This window comes from Euphorbia lathyris, chromosome 9, assembly GCF_963576675.1.
Source record: "Euphorbia lathyris chromosome 9, ddEupLath1.1, whole genome shotgun sequence".
NCBI classification, from domain to species: domain Eukaryota; kingdom Viridiplantae; phylum Streptophyta; class Magnoliopsida; order Malpighiales; family Euphorbiaceae; genus Euphorbia; species Euphorbia lathyris.
The window spans coordinates 44,078,254-44,098,974 of NC_088918.1; the positions used below are offsets into that span (position 1 = coordinate 44,078,254).

General features: G+C 37.6%; 1 protein-coding gene across 1 annotated transcript; it reads right to left on the reverse strand.

Moving 5' to 3' along the window:
- Window positions 1-3,136: 3,136 nt before the first annotated feature.
- LOC136206415 (probable serine/threonine-protein kinase PBL8) lies at window positions 3,137-7,526 on the reverse strand. The gene is made up of 6 exons (XM_065997452.1): window positions 7,205-7,526; window positions 6,780-7,141; window positions 6,564-6,699; window positions 4,684-4,820; window positions 4,451-4,574; window positions 3,137-3,991 (listed from the first exon to the last, which is right to left on the reverse strand). Exons 1-6 carry the CDS (start codon window positions 7,254-7,256, stop codon window positions 3,489-3,491), a joined length of 1,314 nt encoding a protein of 437 aa, XP_065853524.1. The 5' UTR covers window positions 7,257-7,526; the 3' UTR covers window positions 3,137-3,488.
- Between the last annotated feature and the right edge of the window lie 13,195 nt (window positions 7,527-20,721).

The following is a 20,721-nucleotide window of genomic DNA, read 5'->3' on the forward strand; positions in this document are numbered from 1 at the left end:
GCTGTTACTAGCAGAACCTATGATATTCCCCCAGAGCAATTAAGAAGTTAGGTTGATAACTGACGTTAACCTTTCAGCATTAGGTGCAGTATAATACGATCCTTCATCAACTATATCTTGTTGGTCAATTCCTTATAACCATGGAACGTGTCAAGGTTACATATAGCGAAGAGTCCGTTTTACTTGTACAGGTTGAATTAACTCTGAAAGATAAGTTAAGTGAAATTTCTATTTCTACTCTTAACTCGATCACCTTGCAAGGATTTCAGTTAATTCACCACAAGCGGCCATATGGATATATCTCCCATTTATCAGCAGTGACGAATGCTCAATCTGACATTAACTATTCTACAATTACTTTGTGTGATACCCAACCCTGCTCTCACACACCCCAGGCTCTCACCTGTTAGATCGTGCTCGCACAGAATCAAAGTACCAAACTCCATAATCCAGAATCACTAATTAATGAATGTTTGAGTCTGAGGATTAGTTATACCTACTAATACCAATGAGATGAGTTGAAACATTAGATAAATCAATCCATTCTGTTATCTCAAGTCGGGTCCCAATCCTAATGAACTCCTTCACCGGATCCATGTAACTGTCTAGATATCTGAATATCTAAAGCTTGTGAGATCAGCTTTCTGTCTCGACAGAAAACACTGTTACATGCAAGTCTCAACAGTAATATGTCAACCCCTATAACATATTACTTGACTTGGGTTAACTTTAAGTCTATTGGTCTATTATAAAGTACAGTCTCACTTCATGCTTGTGTGAACACTTTACAACTACTTAAATAAACTTAGGATTACTTTCTTAATGAAAGATTTGTGCCTTTATATATAGTTACATTTTAGTGCTATATATCTGATTAAACAAATGATTAAATAAACAATTTATTCATTAATATTTATATCCTAAAACAATTGTATTTAGGACACTAAACTCCAACACCCCAATCATTATGTACTGAATTGCAACAGATGATGGCTAATTTGTGGTGGGGTGACAAACGGGAGGAGAAAAAGATGCATTGGGCTTTCTGGGAAGGATTGTGCAAACCAAAACGGGAAGGCGGAATGGGATTCAAATATATCCACTCTTTTAACAAAGCCCTCCTTGCCAAACAGGTTTGGCGAATAATTCAGAAAAGCAGCTCTCTAATGGCCTCCGTGTTAAAGGCCAAATATTTTCCTACTCCTGACATTAGAAATGTGACGCTGAAACCAAACTCCAGCTATGTTTGGCGTAGCATTCTGAGCGCTCGTGAAATCATCCACCGCGAGGCCTGCTGAAAAATCGGCTCGGGGACCTCCATCAACATCACACGAGACAATTGGCTTGTTGGACACCCCTGCCTCAAACCTTTAACCATGAAATCCAGTCCCCCATCCCCGATGGTGAACTGCCTCATTTACCCTAATCAACGCTTGTGGAATGAAAAACTTGTAAGATCTCTTTTCACTGATGATATTGCTGATGCAATTCTAAAATTACTACTGTCTCAGCGAACAGATGATGATATACTTTTTTGGCCTGACAATCGCTATGGAAACTACTCAGTTAGAAGTGGATAAAAAATTGCGATTGCATCCCACCAATTCCACAGACCATGGGCATCATCTTCAAAGGGCCACTTCAAATTTGGGTAAGCCTATGGAAATTGTCACTGCCACACAAAATAATTCATTTTCTATGGAGAGCTTGTAATGGTTTCCTCCCAACTATGGAGGTATTAAGGCTTAGACATTTAAGCCCACCTCGAGGCTGTTCGAATTAGAGCATCTCTACTGGGTGTTACAAGCTTGTTGCTTGTAACACCCAACCATTAGAGTTGATGTGTTATTGGAGTTGCAAAATAGAAAGAGTTGCTTGCAGTGGTAACACACAATTTAATTTGAAATAGGCTAATGTATGAAGGGAGTTGAGTTCCACCGCAGTCTATTAAATTGCCACAATTGGCGCGTACAATGCAATCCCCAATTGTGGCAACTTAATTTCTTTTTTTCTTTCATAAAGTGACAGACAATTGTCTGCCACTTTTTCTTTGCACAGACATATATATATATGTTTATATTTTGTATTTTTTTATTATAATTTTTTTTTATAAAATCTTGAAGTGACAAAGTATATACTGGTGTGTTTTTTATGGTTGTGTTTTGTGATTAGGTGGCATTATTTTGTAACTTAGTGTGTTATAACCACTATTGTTGCTCTTATAAGCACATGGAGGAAACAATCCTGCACTTTTTCAGGGACTGTAAAGGGATTAGACAACTGTGGAAATGCTGTGGTCTGCCGTTGAAAGTCTATGATTGCCCCGGGAGGAATTTCAGTGAATGGACCCAATTGATCTTCTCAATTTTGAGTGCTAAGGAAGCTCCTTTGTTTTGTGTCATCCTTTGGCTCCTCTGGTAGAGAAGGAATGCTTCCATATATGGCAAAAAGCAAATTGAGATTGGGTGGATCCCTAGCAAAGCACACTCAATTTTAGACTCTTTTAATGATGCAAACTCTCCTTCATCTCTCCACCAATCTCGGTCTGAATCCAGTTTGAATACCAGGTGTTCTTGGCAAGCTCCCCCTCCAAACATGGTAAAAGTGAATTGTGATGCTGCCTTTCTACTAAATGGATCCAAATGTTGTGCTGGGATTGTAATTAGAGACCATTGCGGACAAATATTAGTCAGTGCCTCCATCCCGTTAGTCCTATGTTTCAACCCAGAATTTGCAGAACTATCTGCAGTAATTCATGGTCTACGACTGGCTGCTGCACACTCTCTCCCCAACATCGTGGTGGCCTCAGACTCAAAGCTTGTCATCGAGGCGATTACAGCCCAATCAGAACCTCATTTCCTAATGACCGATCAAATGGCGGAGATCCATGCCTTAGCCCGTCTATTGACATCAGCAGTTTTTGTTTTTGAAAGAATTTTGAAAGAAGAGAAGCAAACTCAGCAGCCCACTCGATTGCTAAATGGGGTGCTGGGTTCTCTTCACCTCAAACTTTTATTAAGGGTTTCCCACTTTTTTAATGCCTTGTATTGATAATGCTGTATCTGATGTTATTCATTATTGTAAAGGCTTTGTTCTCTCAAAAAAAAAAAAAAAAAAAAAAAAAGCCTTTGTGATGTGATCAAAGAAACAAATAATATTCCTCCTGTATTGGGAATTGTATTGCTAACAACACAACACGAGTAGCTTAGAAAGTAGCAGATGGAATTTACTTTAACGTGTTTCAAGTATTTTTCTCCTTTCCCTTTTGGAAAAAGTTTGATTTGGTAATTGCCATCACTAGAAAAAGAAGAAGTAATACAAGTGCAAAGTAGGGCAGACAGACATACAGCAACAATTAACAGCTTCTAGGAGATGAAGAGTAGAGAATGTACAAAGAAGGCAGAAGCAAATGCACTCATGGTTTTAACATTCCCAAAGCTTGGCAACAAAAGCACACCAAAATACATATCAGCAGCGATATCACTCCCTCATCTAACCCTGCATGCTGCAGGCCCACCTGGGGAGCAATTTGGATTTGGAGACCGACAATTTGAACCCGGACCAACATTATTCGCAAATCTTCTACGCACTCGATAATCAGGTACTCCTCCTCCTATGGCAAATGCACCTACATTGCCTGCTAGGATCGGAGTCAATGATGACGAGACTTCATCACCCCCATCCTTGCTGCATTGTAAAGGTTCTAAAGTCTCAACTACATCACTCATCAAAGGCCTCGCTTTCGGATTTTGGCTCAGACAATAGTATGCCAAGCTGCATGCTTTTTGTGCTGCTCTTACAGAATACTGATTCTCCAATCTAGGGTCAATTATTTGCAGCAACTTTCTCTTATCATTCAATTTTGGACGGGCCCAATCTACCAAGCTCTGTTCTTTGCTCGGTCTTGTCTTGTCAACCGATTTCCTTCCTGTTAATAGCTCTAGAAGAACAACTCCAAAACTGTATACATCACTTCTTGCAGTCAGGTGACCTGCGAATCATCATATAAATGTATGTCCTTGAGAAAGCTGAGCATGCAATACAAGCTCACGAAAATAATACTTGGTAAATATATGTTTGCTATTATTTGTCACATTATCAAGGGTTTTGAGTTTGCACCAAATATTCTTCAGAATCACAAAGGCCAAAAGGCCATTAACTTGATAGTCGATGATGTTATGCTTATAGCCTTTCCGCACAATTTCATGATTTACCTTTCACATATCTCTCTCTTTGATTTAAACCTAAAGTTTAGATCATTTTATTCTAAGGATGGCATGGCTACCATTAAAACATAACACATGCACTGATCAAATTCTGCCAAGCAACTCTCAGACTAATTTTATTTCTCCATACATCAAAATAGATCACAATTATAGCCTTAAAGAAACAAGCATTGTTGATCTTGCTACTGAACAATGAATCAAAAATTACAGAGATAAAGGCTTACCCGTCATTACATATTCAGGGGCAGCATAACCATAGGTACCCATCACTCGAGTTGATACGTGAGTCTCATCACCCTGTGGTCCAGCTTTTGCAAGCCCAAAATCAGATAGCTTGGCTGTATAATCCTATGGATATACACAAGGAATTCGGGTCAATGAAGGAAGAAATCCCTATACCAAAAAAGCATAGAAGGAAGTTCTCATATAATTGAATTATAAGACACACCACACTTACAGAGTCCAATAATATATTTGAGGTTTTGAAGTCCCGATATATAACTGGTCTCTCAGCATTGTGAAGGAAAGCAAGTCCTTTGGCAGCCCCAAGGGCAATCATCATTCTTGTGGCCCAAGGCAATGGAACAGTTGCCTCTGAAAGGCCATATTAATATGAGTTAACCAAATATAATCTCACAGATAATTAAACAATTAAGTCCCAAACAAATTATGAAGATAATGCTTGTATCATCATGTTGCTTTCTTTGATTAAGAGTACAATATGTCCATCATTATGATGGATGATTTGAAATTGTCATTCACATTTATCATAGAGCACAGCTCATTAAATGTGCACGATCAATCCATACGTGTTCTTTTATTCTGATAATTCTTCTTCCTTGTAAATCTAAGTAAAATCCTTTTTCACTATAGAATAAGTAGCATGCAACAAATGACAATATATTCAGTTATTACAATAGCACAGGCAAACAAACACATTAGAAAACTCCATGAATAGTAATGTAAGAATGCTTAGTTTCACTGAACAGTGTTTAGATCTAGGTTGGTTTGAAATGAGAAGATTGTAGGGAAAGAGCTTCCTTCATGGAAGTTTGCTAATGAACCCGCACTTAAAAACCGATAACTCACAAGAGATGGACCCTGTAGTGGAGTGGTCAAAAAGTTATTTCATGGACATGGACATGGAAACAAACACCTAGAAACCTTATCTCTAAAACATAATCTTCATAAAATAAAATAGCCTTCAAACAAAAACTTCATACAATAAAATAGCCTTCAAACAAAAACTGATACGGACACGAAACGGAGAAACACTACTAAAGAGGAGTGTCCATACAACATAGACCATAACTAATCTAGAGGCCTCATCTAATTAAATTTCAGCCAATGCAATGCATGTTGAAAATGCAGGGAGCTCAAGTATTTTTTGGAAGTCAATTTGGAATTTAAAAAAAAAAAGTTTCAGTTGCATCTCTCCGGCGTTCATTGATAGATTAAAAGGAATTAGAAGAAGAATCCATGAGCATTTAGAGATGGATTTTGAAGGGTACAACGCAAGTCAAGTGATAAGTTCAAAAGAAGTATTTTTTCTTCGCGAAGGCTATATCAACTGGTAATATACTGGTGGTGCATAAAAATTAGACAAAGACCAGGGATTTGCATTTCACTGGACATAGAAATTCACAAAAAAAAGGGAAGTGCTCATTATTAAGAAATCGAAAGATGTCAACACTAAAAGGATCAAGAATGTTTTCTGGGATAGGTACAAATTTAGCCCTATTGTTTATTGCCGGAGAATGGAATTAGCCACCACCTACAAAACAGTGAAATTTTAAGTCTAACTTTGACCACAATGCAATTTCAAGCCTCAATTACCAAATATGAGTTTTTCTAATGTGCAATTTCATGTACTAGTCATCGCTCAACCTCCAATATTCTGGATATCCCAGGAAATTGCGCATTTTTAGTTATTGAAAATAACTCATCTTCTATTAATGAAATTGTTTGATGAAAGTTAGGCTTAAAATTACATTTTATTGGGCTCTACTCCTATAATCATAGGGTTAAATTTGTATTTGATTCCCTTTTATTTCACTATAAAATCAGACCAAAATCTAGGATAAAAATGTTGATCATGGCATGAAGTTTTGATTGCCATTATTTTGGCTTGAAAAAGAAAAAATCAAAGATGAGAATTATTAATCGAAAAAGGAAAATGCAAAGGCTACAATTATTGGCTTGAAATGTCAAACAAATGAAGAAAATGGAAATAAAAAAGAGATATAATTTGTCATACACCGCAGGTACCAACTTTGTCCCAATTATTGTGTTTCAAAATGAAAAGCAAAGATGAGAAAGAGGGATGAAACAGCATACTTCGAAAAAGGTGATTCTCAAGGCTTCCTCTGAACATAAATTCATAAACGAGTAATCTATGATCATCCTCGCAACAGTATCCAATCAACTTGACCAGATTAGGATGTCTGAGTTGGCCGAGAAAGTTGACTTCCGTCTGAAAGTATGAATTGACAAAGTCAGAAGTGAAATGCATAGAAAAAAAAAGAAAAAGAAAAATGAGAAGAAGAAGCATACAAGCCATTCCCGGTGGCCTTGAAGACCCTCCTTGTTGAGGACCTTAACAGCAACAGGGAGAGATTTGAGTCCGACTCTAACATTCTCATCAATGTAGCCTTTATAAACAGTACCAAATCCACCTTCCCCGAGAATGTAATCAGAACGGAAGCTCTTGGTTATGGTCTCAAGCTCAAATAAGGTAAAGGCAATAACATGGGTATAAAGAAGAGCATTCTTCCTGGAATCCTCAAAGTTTCGTGGAGTAGATGTAGGATCGCTCAGATCTGATATAGAGCGGGTGTGCTTCTTGTCAGCGGCAGCATTTTTAAGGGCGACAGATGAAGAAGAAGAAGATAACATGTGATGAAGCTGGTGTTGAACTGGAAAAACAATTGAAATTAGAAAAAGGCCCAGATCTGGAGAAAGAAAGAAAAGGTTATTACCTTGAGCATTGGAGACAACAGCAGATTCCTCTCTAGTGCCACAGTTACCCATATTGTTGAAAGTGACTGAATAGAAGGTGCTGCTGCTGCACAAGTAGTTGAACAACTATAATAACAGGCAGTGGTAGTGTGGTAGCCCAGACTCTCATGCTTAGCTTGCTCTTCTCTCTATCAGTCTTGTAAAACTAAATACTAAAATACTATCCTTCCTTACCAAATTCTACTATACATGATGCGAGTATAGAGGGAGAGAATGGGTGTGGCAGTGTTTCTGCCTATCAGAATGAGAGAAGAGAGAGCCTATTCGCTGTTTCAAAAGGTGGGTAGGACCATTTTGTGACCTCTTCTCTTTCCTCTCTACTCCTTTTTACAGTTAGCTTCTACTGTACTAGTGTCTCTTCCCTTTTCTTTCTTTTTAACTCACAAACTCCTGCATTTTATATTGGCCCTGTTTGGGAATTAGCTGTTAGCTGTTAGCTGATTACATTAGCTGATTTGACTAGCTGATTTGATTAGCTGTTTGTTAAACCTGTTTGGTAAAAGACAAATAAGGGCATTAATAGAAGAGATAGTCTATTTATTGGGGTCAAAAAAGTCCATTAATTTTAATATCCCAAAACGCTAATTGAAAAAGCTCCTAAAATGAGCTTTTTCAAAATTAGCGTTTTCATCCCAAAACGCTCTTCCAAACCTCTCTCCACCAAACACTCCAATCAGCAGTTTCAGTGGTCAAACCGCTAAAGTTGGTCAAAAACGCTTTTTTTATCCCAAAACGCTCTTTGCCAAACAGGGCCATTCATTTTTTATTTTTCCAATTCAATACCTCTTCATACTTCCATATACTTAAATCTCAATTTGTAATGTCTATAAACGATTCGGGATTTCAATTACTTATTTTTCCTTCTTTTTGATTTGCAAATTTCCTCACTCAATTTCTAACTTTGTGTCAATGTAAACCTTACTGCTACCTTTGTTTAACGCGTGTTATCCACATGCTCGCTAAACATGACATGAGAAGTTTGGGTTGGAGAATTGTTAGTCCCACAAAATACCAATCAACTCTTTCTCTTTTTTGTTTAAAAAGAAAAAAAAATCAAATAGTCACTTATTGGTTAACAACACTGACATTTTGTATAGGGGAAAATTACAAATTTTGGTGAAATGAGAGACTCATTTATATTTTTAGATCCATTAGGAACCAACTTATATACATAAACTATACACTGGCCACTTCCTCAAAATATCCTTCATATATATATAAGAACTTATGTATTGTCAATCCGCCTTCCTATCTAACATTCGCGAATTCGAAACGCCAACTCCAAACTTGAACCAAGAGCATCTCCAACACCACCCATCTTTGCATTTCTTCTTCCATCGTCTTTCAAATCGATTTCAATGGCAAGAACCGGCAAGAAGGTATGTTATGATGCGAACCCACGAGAAACAGTGCCTCGAAAACCCAACAACTAGATTTGATCCTTAGGAAATCTAACGAAACAGGGTCGGACAGAAAAGAACCCTTACAAAATTAGGTTGTAAAGACCCAATCCCAGTCTCCAACAATTAAGGATTTAATCTCGAACTGTTCAAAGTAGTGCCCGAAAGAACACAAGAGAAACCACTCACAACTCTTTAAGACTAATATTTTTATTAAGATGAAACTTGTCTCTTACATATGAAAAAGCTCACCTTTAAATAGGTAAAGCAAATACAAACAATGACTTGAATTGCCCTTACATATCTTTGATATCAATAATAATACAAGGGTATTTAAGTACTTTATTTAGTCAAACCATTAAGACAAAGAAAATCAATACACATAATTTGACAATAATGCAAATGAGAAAACAAGACTCAATTCTCATGGAATTGATTAGGTTCACATTGTGTTGAAATTGTCATTTTGACCATTGAAATAATTAAATCAATTCATATTGAATTGGTTTTTATTTTCCCAATAAATCCAAATGGTTAAAATTCACATGGTGATTTTTGACTCAATTTCACCGCTAGTTTTGTTTAGTCCATGTTCGGTTTCTTTGATGTGTCCGCTTTCCGAATAACCCGAGAGGTATGAAAAAGTTATAGCTTCTTGAATTCCATCCGTGTCAATTTGGTCCGACATATCTAACATTTGCACCATATATGTTTGGAACTCCTCTTCAAACTTCTTAGCACGTGCTCGAGTAACAGTTCCATCTGGTAGACGTATTCGCTCCACATGAGAATCCGGATTTTCAACCCGGGTTATATCATTCCCTCCCTCCTCAGAAGGATTCGACCTCGAATCAGAATCTGCATCATAAAAAGATAAATCAGTAACATTAAAAGTAGCTGATACATTATACTCACTAGGTAAATCAATTTTGTAAGCGTTGTCATTAACGCACTCCAAAACTCGAAAAGGACCATCGCCTCGGGGTTGAAGCTTATTTTTACGAAGTCCTGGAAATCTCTCTTTTCGAAAATGCACCCACACCAAATCACCAGGTGCAAACACAACCCGTTTACGATGAAGGGCAACATATGAAAAAGAAGAAGAAGAAGATAACATGTGATGAAGCTGGTGTTGAACTGGAAAAACAATTGAAATTAGAAAAAGGCCCAGATCTGGAGAAAGAAAGAAAAGGTTATTACCTTGAGCATTGGAGACAACAGCAGATTCCTCTCTAGTGCCACAGTTGCCCATATTGTTGAAAGTGACTGAATAGAAGGTGCTGCTGCTGCTGCACAAGTAGTTGAACAACTATAATAACAGGCAGTAGTAGTGTGGTAGCCCAGACTCTCATGCTTAGCTTGCTCTTCTCTCTATCAGTCTTGTAAAACTAAATATAAAATACTATCCTTCCTTACCAAATTCTACTATACATGATGCGAGTATAGAGGGAGAGAATGGGTGTGGCAGTGTTTCTGCCTATCAGAATGAGAGAAGAGAGAGCCTATTCGCTGTTTCAAAAGGTGGGTAGGACCATTTTGTGACCTCTTCTCTTTCCTCTCTACTCCTTTTTACAGTTCGCTTCTACTGTACTAGTGTCTCTTCCCTTTTCTTTCTTTTTAACTCACAAACTCCTGCATTTTATATTCATTTTTTATTTTTCCAATTCAATACCTCTTCATACTTCCATATACTTAAATCTCAATTTGTAATGTCTATAAACGATTCGGGATTTCAATTACTTATTTTTCCTTCTTTTCAATTTGCAAATTTCCTCACTCAATTTCTAACTTTGTGTCAATGTAAACCTTACCGCTACCTTTGTTTAACGCGTGTTATCCACATGCTCGCTAAACATGACATGAGGAGTTTGGGTTAGAGAATTGTTAGTCCCACAAAATACCAATCAACTCTTTCTCTTTTTTGTTTAAAAAGAAAAAAAATCAAATAGTCACTTATTGGTTAACGAAGTGTTGTTGGATATTTTGTATAGGGGAAAATTACAAATTTTGGTGAAATGGGAGACTCATTTATATTTTTAGATCCATTAGGAACCAACTTATATACATAAACTATACACTGGCCACTTCCTCAAAATATCCTTCATATATATATAAGAACTTATGTATTGTCAATCCGCCTTCCTATCTAACATTCGTGAATTCGAAACGCCAACTCCAAACTTGAACCAAGAGCATCTCCAACACCACCCATCTTTGCATTTCTTCTTCCATCGTCTTTCAAATCGATTTCAATGGCAAGAACCGGCAAGAAGGTATGTTATGATGCGAACCCACGAGAAACAGTGCCTCGAAAACCCAACAACTAGATTTGATCCCTAGGAAATCTAACGAATCAGGGTCAGACAGAAAAGAACCCTTACAAAACTAGGTTGTAAAGACCCAATCCCAGTCTCCAACAATTAAGGATTTAATCTCGAACTGTTCAAAGTAGTGCCCGAAAGAACACAAGAGAAACCACTCACAACTCTTTAAGAGTAATATTTTTATTAAGATGAAACTTGTCTCTTACATATGAAAAAGCTCACCTTTAAATAGGTAAAGCAAATACAAACAATGACTTGAATTGTCCTTACATATCTTTGATATCAATAATAATACAAGGGTATTTAAGTACTTTATTTAGTCGAACCATTAAGACAAAGAAAATCAATACACATAATTTGACAATAATGCAAATGAGAAAACAAGACTCAATTCTCATGGAATTGATTAGGTTCACATTGTGTTGAAATTGTGATTTTGACCATTGAAATAATTAAATCAATTCATATTGAATTGGTTTTTATTTTCCCAATAAATCCAAATGGTTAAAATTCACATGGTGATTTTTGACTCAATTTCACCGCTTGTTTTGTTTAGTCCATGTTCGGTTTCTTTGATGTGTCCGCTTTCTGAATAACCCGAGAGGTATGAAAAAGTTATAGCTTCTTGAATTCCATCTGTGTCAATTTGGTCCGACATATCTAACATTTGCACCATATATGTTTGGAACTCCTCTTCAAACTGCTTAGCACGTGCTCGAGTAACAGGTCCATCTGGTAGACGTATTCGCTCCATATGAGAATCCGGATTTTCAACCCGGGTTATATCATTCCCTCCCTCCTCAGAAGGATTCGACCTCGAATCAGAATCTTCATCATAAAAAGATAAATCAGTAACATTAAAAGTAGCTCATACATTATACTAAGCGTTGTCATTAACGCGCTCCAAAACTCGAAAAGGACCATCGCCTCGGGGTTGAAGCTTATTTTTACGAAGTCCTGGAAATCTCTCTTTTCGAAAATGCACCCACACCAAATCACCAGGTGCAAACACAACTCGTTTACGATGAAGGGCAACATATGAAAAAGAAGAAGAAGAAGATAACATGTGATGAAGCTGGTGTTGAACTGGAAAAACAATTGAAATTAGAAAAAGGCCCAGATCTGGAGAAAGAAAGAAAAGGTTATTACCTTGAGCATTGGAGACAACAGCAGATTCCTCTCTAGTGCCACAGTTGCCCATATTGTTGAAAGTGACTGAATAGAAGGTGTTGCTGCTGCTGCACAAGTAGTTGAACAACTATAATAACAAGCAGTGGTAGTGTGGTAGCCCAGACTCTCATGCTTAGCTTGCTCTTCTCTCTATCAGTCTTGTAAAACTAAATATAAAATAATATCCTTCCTTACCAAATTCTACTATACATGATGCGAGTATAGAGGGAGAGAATGGACGTGGCAGTGTTTCTGCCTATCAGAATGAGAGAAGAGAGAGCCTATTCGCTGTTTCAAAAGGTGGGTAGGACCATTTTGTGACCTCTTCTCTTTCCTCTCTCTACTCCTTTTTACAGTTAGCTTCTACTGTACTAGTGTCTCTTCCCTTTTCTTTCTTTTTAACTCACAAACTCCTGCATTTTATTTTCATTTTTTATTTTTCAATTCAATATGGGCTTGATTGGATGAAGGGAAGAGAAGGGTAAATAAAGGAAGGGTAGAGAGGGTAGGGAAAGGTAAGGAAGGGGAAAGAAGGGTAATTTCTAACCCTTCCAAACCCATCAAATTGGGGGGTTGAAAATGGGATGAAATTTCTTAAAAAAAACCTTCAAAACCCCTCCAAACCCTTACCCTTCGTTTTTTTTTTTTTTTTTGTGTTCCAAACATGGGTTTGTAAAAACCCTTACTAACCCTTCCCCCTCCCAAACAAGGGTTTCTATCAACCCTTACTAACCCTCCCCTTATTAACCCCTCTAAACCCCCCCATCCAATCAAGCCCTATCTCTTCATACTTCCATATACTTAAATATCAATTTGTAATGTCTAGAAACGATTCGGGATTTCAATTACTTACTTTTCCTTCTTTTCAATTTGCAAATTTACTCACTCAATTTCTAACTTTGTGTCAATGTAAACCTTACCGCTACCTTTGTTTAACGCGTGTTATCCACATGCACGCTAAACATGTCATGAGGAGTTTGGGTTGGAGAATCTTAGTCCCACAAAATACCAATCAACTCTTTCTCTTTTTTGTTAAAAAAGAAAAAAAATCAAATAGTCACTTATTGGTTAACGAAGTGTTATTGGACATTTTGTATAGGGGAAAATTATAAAATTTGGTGAAATGGGAGACTCATTTATATTTTTAGATGCATTAGGAACCAACTTATATACATAAACTATACACTGGCCACTTCCTCAAAATATCCTTCATATATATATAAGAACTTATGTATTTTCAATCCGCCTTCCTATCTAACATTCGCGAATTCGAAACGCCAACTCCAAACTTGAACCAAGAGCATCTCCAACACCACCCATCTTTGCATTTCTTCTTCCAACGTCTTTCAAATCGATTTCAATGGCAAGAATCGGTAACAAGGTATGTTATTTTGTGATTTTGCAATACGTTTTAATGCTTCTCTGTCTATATTACCATTTTTTACTTCTCCTGCGATTTATTAGTAGGGTTTATACCTTTTTTGTGTTTATTCGTTAGTTCATAGCTTCGTTTTGTAAGAATGATACTTAGAAATAGTTAAAATCAGTTTTGTGGACTTAATTTTGCAGAAATGACTAGTTCGCAAATATGATTTTACTTCGCGAAAATCGCAATCTTCGAAGGAAAATCACATTCGCGAATTGGCATAGGTATATGAGATAGTTTTTCGCATATTATAAATTCGCGAAGTAAAAATCATATATGCTAATTCGCGAATGAGCTTCTCAATTTGCGGAGTTGTTATGTACTTGACTAATTTGAACTACTTTGTGATGTTGAAGGCTGATCATTCTAAGTCTGATTCCAAGAAGAGGAAGAGAATATCAACAGATAGGGCTGTAAATGAGCAGAGCCGCTCATGAGTGGCTCGTTGATCGGCTTGATAAAAGCTCGGCTCGATTCGGCTCGATTTGTAAACGAGCCGCTCGTGAACACGATTTACTGGCTCGGTTCGTAAACGAGCCGAGCTTGAACAGGACAAAGCTCGGCTCGAAAGCTCGCGAGCAGGCTTGATTAGAACATTTATGAACAAATTTTAGTTTTGTAGAAAACTAAATAGTTTTGTGTAAGTTCACAAATATCTAAACTTAATATTATTTTATTTGCTATTAGATGAGTTTGTTCACAAACATAATAAATGAGTAATAAAAGAACTATTTGTAAGCATCTTATTTATTTATTCACGAACTTTGCTTGTTATCTTGTTTATGTACACAATTAAAGAGTTATTTGTGAGCAAACTTCACAAATATAATTAACGATTTACTCACAAACAATTCATGGTTAGATAATTTTCTTAATGAACCAAGTCCAAAGAGGATTTTGGGCTCGAAACAAGCTCAAAGCTCGAGTCAAGCTCGTTGAGCAAGCCAAAGCTCACTCGAGCTCGGCTCATTAATTTTATAGCAAGCTCGGCTCGGGCTCGAGCTCGTTAATTTTATAGTGAGCAGAGCTTGAACAGGCCAAAGCTCGGCTCGGCTCGTTTACAGCCCTATCAACAGATAGGAAGAGTACCAAAGGCATCACTTTCAGGTACCCCTACACCTTGGATAAAAAGGCTACTATTAGAGTTCGTTCTGATGCTGAGGTGATGAAGAAAGTGAAAGAAAAATTATCAACAGTGCAGTTGGACATGATGAGAAAAACATGCCTTGGCCATTTTATGGACTTCGATATGTATTCGTCGTCCACTCCTTTATGTCATGGGGTTCTTACAAGAGAGATCAAACCTGAAAATGAAAAATACGGAGAGATGTGGTTCAACACCAATAGGGTTAAAGTGAAATTCGGTTATTGTGAATTCGGACTCATAACCGGGTTGAGACTAGGTGATCCGTTATCAAAGCGGATGAGTAATTACAAAAGGGAAAACAGATTGAGGAACCTGTACTTTGAAGGTAGACCGAGCATAAATCACAAAAATATATTTGAGACCTTCTTAGATACTAATTGGGAGAAGAAAAATAACGATGATGTGGTGGCCATGGCTATGTTGTTCATTATACATAAGTTCCTATTCACCACCGATCCATTGAAAAAGGTTGATGACAATATCATCAACCTAACTGATTTCCCCACTGTGTTTAACTCGTTTCCATGGGGTGTGCCTGCTTGGGAGGAGTTATACAAGACGATGGAACGGGTTGTATCCGCTCCATCAAGGATGAAGGCATTCGAGGAGTTCCATAAGCAACAACAGAAGAAGAAGGTCGTCCCATATCAGCTACATGGATTAGCACAAGCGTTCCATGTATGTTTCGTATATTCATTTGATTTACTTCATGTTAGATTTCAACTGTATTGATTTTTATTTAATACTTTGTAGGCTTGGATATTGGAGATATGGCGTGCACCTCATAAATACTATATGAGGAGACAGAAGACCGTGTAAACTCGTATATGTCGGTGGATAAATGCAAATAATATAACTTTCTCAGAAGCAGCGGAAATTTTTAATCTAAGTACATATGTTTTGTGTACATAATTAATATGTGCTTTGGATGTAAGTAATATGTGCTTATGGTGTTTGGTTTGATTACATGTTTTCAGTCAGTTGACGTGCTAGCATTTGATATTGTGATCGAGCAAGACGAGGCAGAGTCTGATTGGTATGCGCCAATAAAGGATTATTTAGATGGGAAAGCCGTAGACCTTGATGTGATGGATGAGGAGGAGCGAATTATAAACGAGAAGAGGTGTAAGAAGAATAATGAAGTGGATGTACAGGCAAATGAGGAAGAAGAAAGGAAGGCAATGATGCGGGAGAGATTTGAAATGTAGAAGGTGGAATTTAAAGATTCATTGGCGGATGAGTTGGTGTGAAAGATGAGATCGGAGTTAAGTGAGTTTAACAGGCGGGAGAGGGTAGAGTTGAGGGTGGAGTTTGATAGCTCCCATTTATATAGTGTTTTTAGGATCGTTTTAGTTCGTTTTTGCTTTATTTCCATTTAATTTCAGTATCGTTTTGTTATCTTTTAGTTAAAATTAGTAATTTCCATTATTTATGGCATTTTCTATGTTTTCGGGTGTTTTTAGAACTATTTGAGCATTTCCGAACCAGACCCGAGCCTTTTGGAGCATTTTCGGACAATTCAGGGACCGTCGGAGCACTTTTGGGATTCGCCAGGGACCATTAGAGCAAATTTTGGAAGCCCATGGACCAAAACGAAGAAAAATCGGACTTCCTGCCCCAATTGGATGCCTGTCTCGTCGAGACACAAAGTTGTCTCGTCGAGACAGGCACTCGTCTCTATGAGACAGCCTATGTCTCGACGAGACGAGGCGAGAGAGGCGCAAAAACACCTCTCCCCTGCTGGAATCTCGATTTATTTAGCCCAAAAACTTTGTTTAATGATAGAAAATGACCTATGTACCCCCGGAGACCTAGGTTTTCTCACTACGTCTATAAATAGCGAGCTAAACTCAGTTCTTCGGGAGATTAGACAGTTTTTAGATTGATAGCTACTTTAAACACATTCCAGCTTTTAGTTTTCAATTCAGTTCTTATAGTGTAGCTTTTATTCTTTGAAGAACAGCTCAAAGGGTGGAGGATCGACCTACATTGCTTATATTGTAATCAGACAACGGGTTTTAGAATTTCTTTCTCCTTCCCTTTATCTTTATTTACAATTAATCAATTATGCCTTCGTTTATTCCCAATTGCATGATTGTTATGATTAGTTTGTCTATGAGCTAATCCCCATCCAATCTAGGATGGGGATGAAATTGGTTGAATGATTATGTATGTTTAGGGTTTAGGGTTTATTGAATTCGCTTTTGATTTGATCAGATTATGCATGCTTAATGCCTAGCTAATGTCAGGAATATGATTAATGCTAGAATGAGAATCGATGATGATCAACTAGCATGTTTAATGTAAATAATGTGCTTAATGCCTATGAATCTGACTTAGATAGGATTATAGATAGATGAAAACCTGACCACAGAATCATCTATATGGAATCTGTGTTAATCTGACTTCGCTAGAGACCACTGATGCGTGTCCGATAGAGGTGTGTAAAATGTGTGTGGATGATATGGGTGAGAATATATAAGTGTAAGATGTGTAAAAGTGTGCAATTGAACTCTACTAGACGCGGCTACTTAGGGGCAAGTGTACCCCGTCGTATCAAGTAATAATCCAGTTAAGATCGGGTATCGAATCCACGGGATTTATAACCACAAGTATTAAACTGCTCGGTTTTATTCGTTATGTAGGCGGTGAATACTTTAGGTTGGTTTGGGTGACAACTACAAACTACTCCTAAACTATGGTGAGATAGACTTATATAACCAAAACTCTACAGGTTACGATAAGATATAAATATAATAAGCAAAGACTCCAAACATATACGATTAGTGATTTACTCTTGCAAAGACGACTATGTGTAGTTCGGTCGACCCTGTGAAGTACTTAGACTATGCGGTTCCTAGTCAAGGCGTGTCTAATGCGGGGGATCAGAAACTAGGGCCCATAAGTTCTGTGGCTTGTCAATTCCTACGGTTTCCAGTGTGTTACTTCCGGTAGGGCAGCACCTATATGGTTCCCTAAAGATGACTCGTACAAAGGGCGCCGGTAATCAAACTCCCCCTACACAATAATCAATTACAAATATCAAAACAAGTAGTAAACATCAACACGTATAGAGAAACAGAAATTGCAAATCATATATTATAAATATGGAATGGAAAAATGTGAATACAACCAAGCCTAGTACATAGGAAGAGTGCAAGCTAATTAGCAAGTAAAAAGGGAAGGATCGGCCCTTGGAACTAGCTAACCGGACTCAAGGCCGTCTCTTAGGTCTTGGAGGTGGAACTTCTCGAGCTTGGTGGAAGAGGATGGAACGGAACTTCGACGGAGTGATGGAATAAGTGAACAAGCTCTCAAAGTGGTAGAGTTTAGTTACACAAAATCTGAATGAGGAAATGAGTGCTAGTCACTCTTATTTATACACATCAAGCTTGGGGGTAGAATCATAATTACACAAATTACAAGTAAGAATTCACACTATTTTTGCAGGTTTCACAAGGCACACCCCGCGTGGAGGGAGGTACGCCCCGCGTCTCTGCCAAATTAGCCCATTCCGTTGATAATTTCTTCCGCGTGGACCAAATTCAGACTTGTTGACTCAACCACACCCCGCGTAGACTGGAGTACGCCCCTACAAGCATGAAGTGAGACTATACTTTATAATATACCAATAAACTTAAAATCAACCCAAGTCAAGTAATGTGTTATACGGGTTGGTATATTACTGTTGAGACTTGCATGTAACAGTGTTTTTTGTCGAGATAGAGAGCTGATCTCACAAGCTTTAGATATAGAGATATCTAAACAGTTACATGGATCTAGTGAAGGAGTTCATTGGGATTGGGACCCGACTTGAGATAACAGTATGTATTGATTTATCTAAGTGTCAACTGTTCATCTCATTGGTATTAGTAGGTATAACTAAACCTCAGACTCAAACATTCATTAATTAGTGATTCTGGATTATGGGGTGTGATGCTTTCATTCTGTGCGAGCACGATTCACTACAGTGGCGGCCCTGGGGTGTGTGAGGACAGGGTTGGGTATCATGTAAAGTAATTACAGAATAGTTAATTTTAGATTGAGCATTCGTCACTGATAGCTCCCATTTGTATAGTGTTTTTAGGATTAATTTAGATTGTTTTAGCTTAGGCTTTAGCTAATTTAGATGTTAATTTAGTAGTTTTTAGTTAAATTCAGTATTTTCCTTTCTTTTCAGTATTTTCCTTTATTTATGGCATTTTCGGTGTTTTCAGGGATTTTCAGGGACTATTCGAGCATTTCCCAACTAGACCCAAGCCTATTGGAGCATTTCCGGATTATTCAAGGACCGTCAGAGCACTTTTGGGATTCATCAGGGACCATTAGAGCACTTTTCGGAAGCCCAGGGACCTAAACAGATAAAAGCCAGAGAAAAATCGCCCCATTTAGGACTTGTCTCGTCGAGACAGGCCCTCGTCTCATCGAGACACTCCTTGTCTCGACGAGACGAGGCGGGGAAAGGCGCACCAGCGCCTTCCCCCTTGCTGGAATGTGCGGATTTGGGCCTAAAGCCTATTTAAACACTTTGTAAATGTCCTTTTTTACCCTTGAGGCATTAGGGTTTCCTTCCTAACTCTATAAATAGGGAGCTAATCCTAATCCTTGAGGGGGGATTAGCCATTCAATAAATTAGAGAGCAGCTAGGGCTTTCTCTCCTCCACAATGTAGATTTATATTTTTGTTTAGATTAGATTTCTGCTTTCTAGGTTAGTTTAATTTCAATTTCTGTTTTTATTTCTTTCAAGAACAATTGATGGGAGAAGTTCCTCATCTTCTATTTCTATAATTGGAATCGGCAAAACGGGTTCTAGATTTCTCTCTTTCCCTTCTATCTTTTGCGATTATATTCAATTGAAGATGTTTTTCCATTATTCCTTTACTTCCTATTGCTATGATTAGTTTGTCTATGAATTAATCCCCATCTAATTTGGGATGGGGATGAAATTAATTGTATGAATATGTATGATTAGGGATCTAGGGCCTTTTGATTGATCAGTTTATGCATGCTTAATGCCTAAATGATGTTAGGAACATGATTTATGCTAGAATGAGCATTGATAATGATCAACTAGCCTGTTTATGTATATAATGTGCTTAATGCCTGTGACCCTGACTTAGATAGGATTATAGATAGACGAGAACCTGACCATGGAATCGTCTATACCGAATTTGTATTAACCTGACTTCGCTAGAGACCACTAGGAATGAGGCTTTGTGGCTGGGCTACGGCTTTAGCCTTAGTTGTCAATAAACCTAATGCTTTGCATGACATAGGAAGGACAATACTGATCACATTAGTCTTTCACTTAGGACAATTACCTTCAATCATTGGTAAAACATAATTCTGAACTCCTTAAACCCATACATAGGATTTAATCAAAGGATTCTTCAGCCTAGATTGTGCCATCCATTAATTCACCTTCTACCCTGTCAATTGTTCACTTTATTTTGTATCTTTATTGCTTTTAATTAGTTAATTAGTTCTTCACAAACCCAAATCTTTCTAAACAATTAGATCATTCTAGGTAGATTTACTAGTTGTAACAAATAGTCTTTGTGGTTCGATCTCGTGCTTAGCACAATATTACTTATTGTGATAGCATACATTTGTCCTATTAAATGCTATATACTTTACGAGCATCAGTCACTCCTGATAAATGGGAGATATATCCAAATGGCCCATTGTGGTGAATTGACTAAAATCCTTGCAAGGTGAGATACAGTTAAGAGTAGAAATAGAAATTTCACTTAACTTATCTTTCAGAGTAAATTCAACCTGTACAAGTAAAAACAGGCTCTTCGTTATATGTAACCTTGACACGTTCCATGGTTATAAGGAATTGACCAAAAGGATATAGTTGATGAAGGATCGTATTATGCTGCACCTAATGCGGAAAGGTTAACGTCAGTTTTCAACCTGACTTCTTATTTGCACTAGGGGAATGTCCTAGGTTCTGCTAGTAACAGCTCACGATGACATTCTGTTATATACATGTTGAAATTAATC

Excerpts from the sequence above, each read along its gene's own strand:
- LOC136206415 (XM_065997452.1), bottom strand. The coding sequence starts at position 7,256 with ATGGGTAACTGTGGCACTAGAGAGGAATCTGCTGTTGTCTCCAATGCT. Across the intron at positions 7,142-7,204 it reads TGTTGTCTCCAATGCTCAAG|TTCAACACCAGCTTCATCAC; the intron begins GTAATAACCTTT and ends TTGTTTTTCCAG. Across the intron at positions 4,821-6,563 it reads TGAGAATCACCTTTTTCGAA|AGGCAACTGTTCCATTGCCT; the intron begins GTATGCTGTTTC and ends ATGGCCTTTCAG.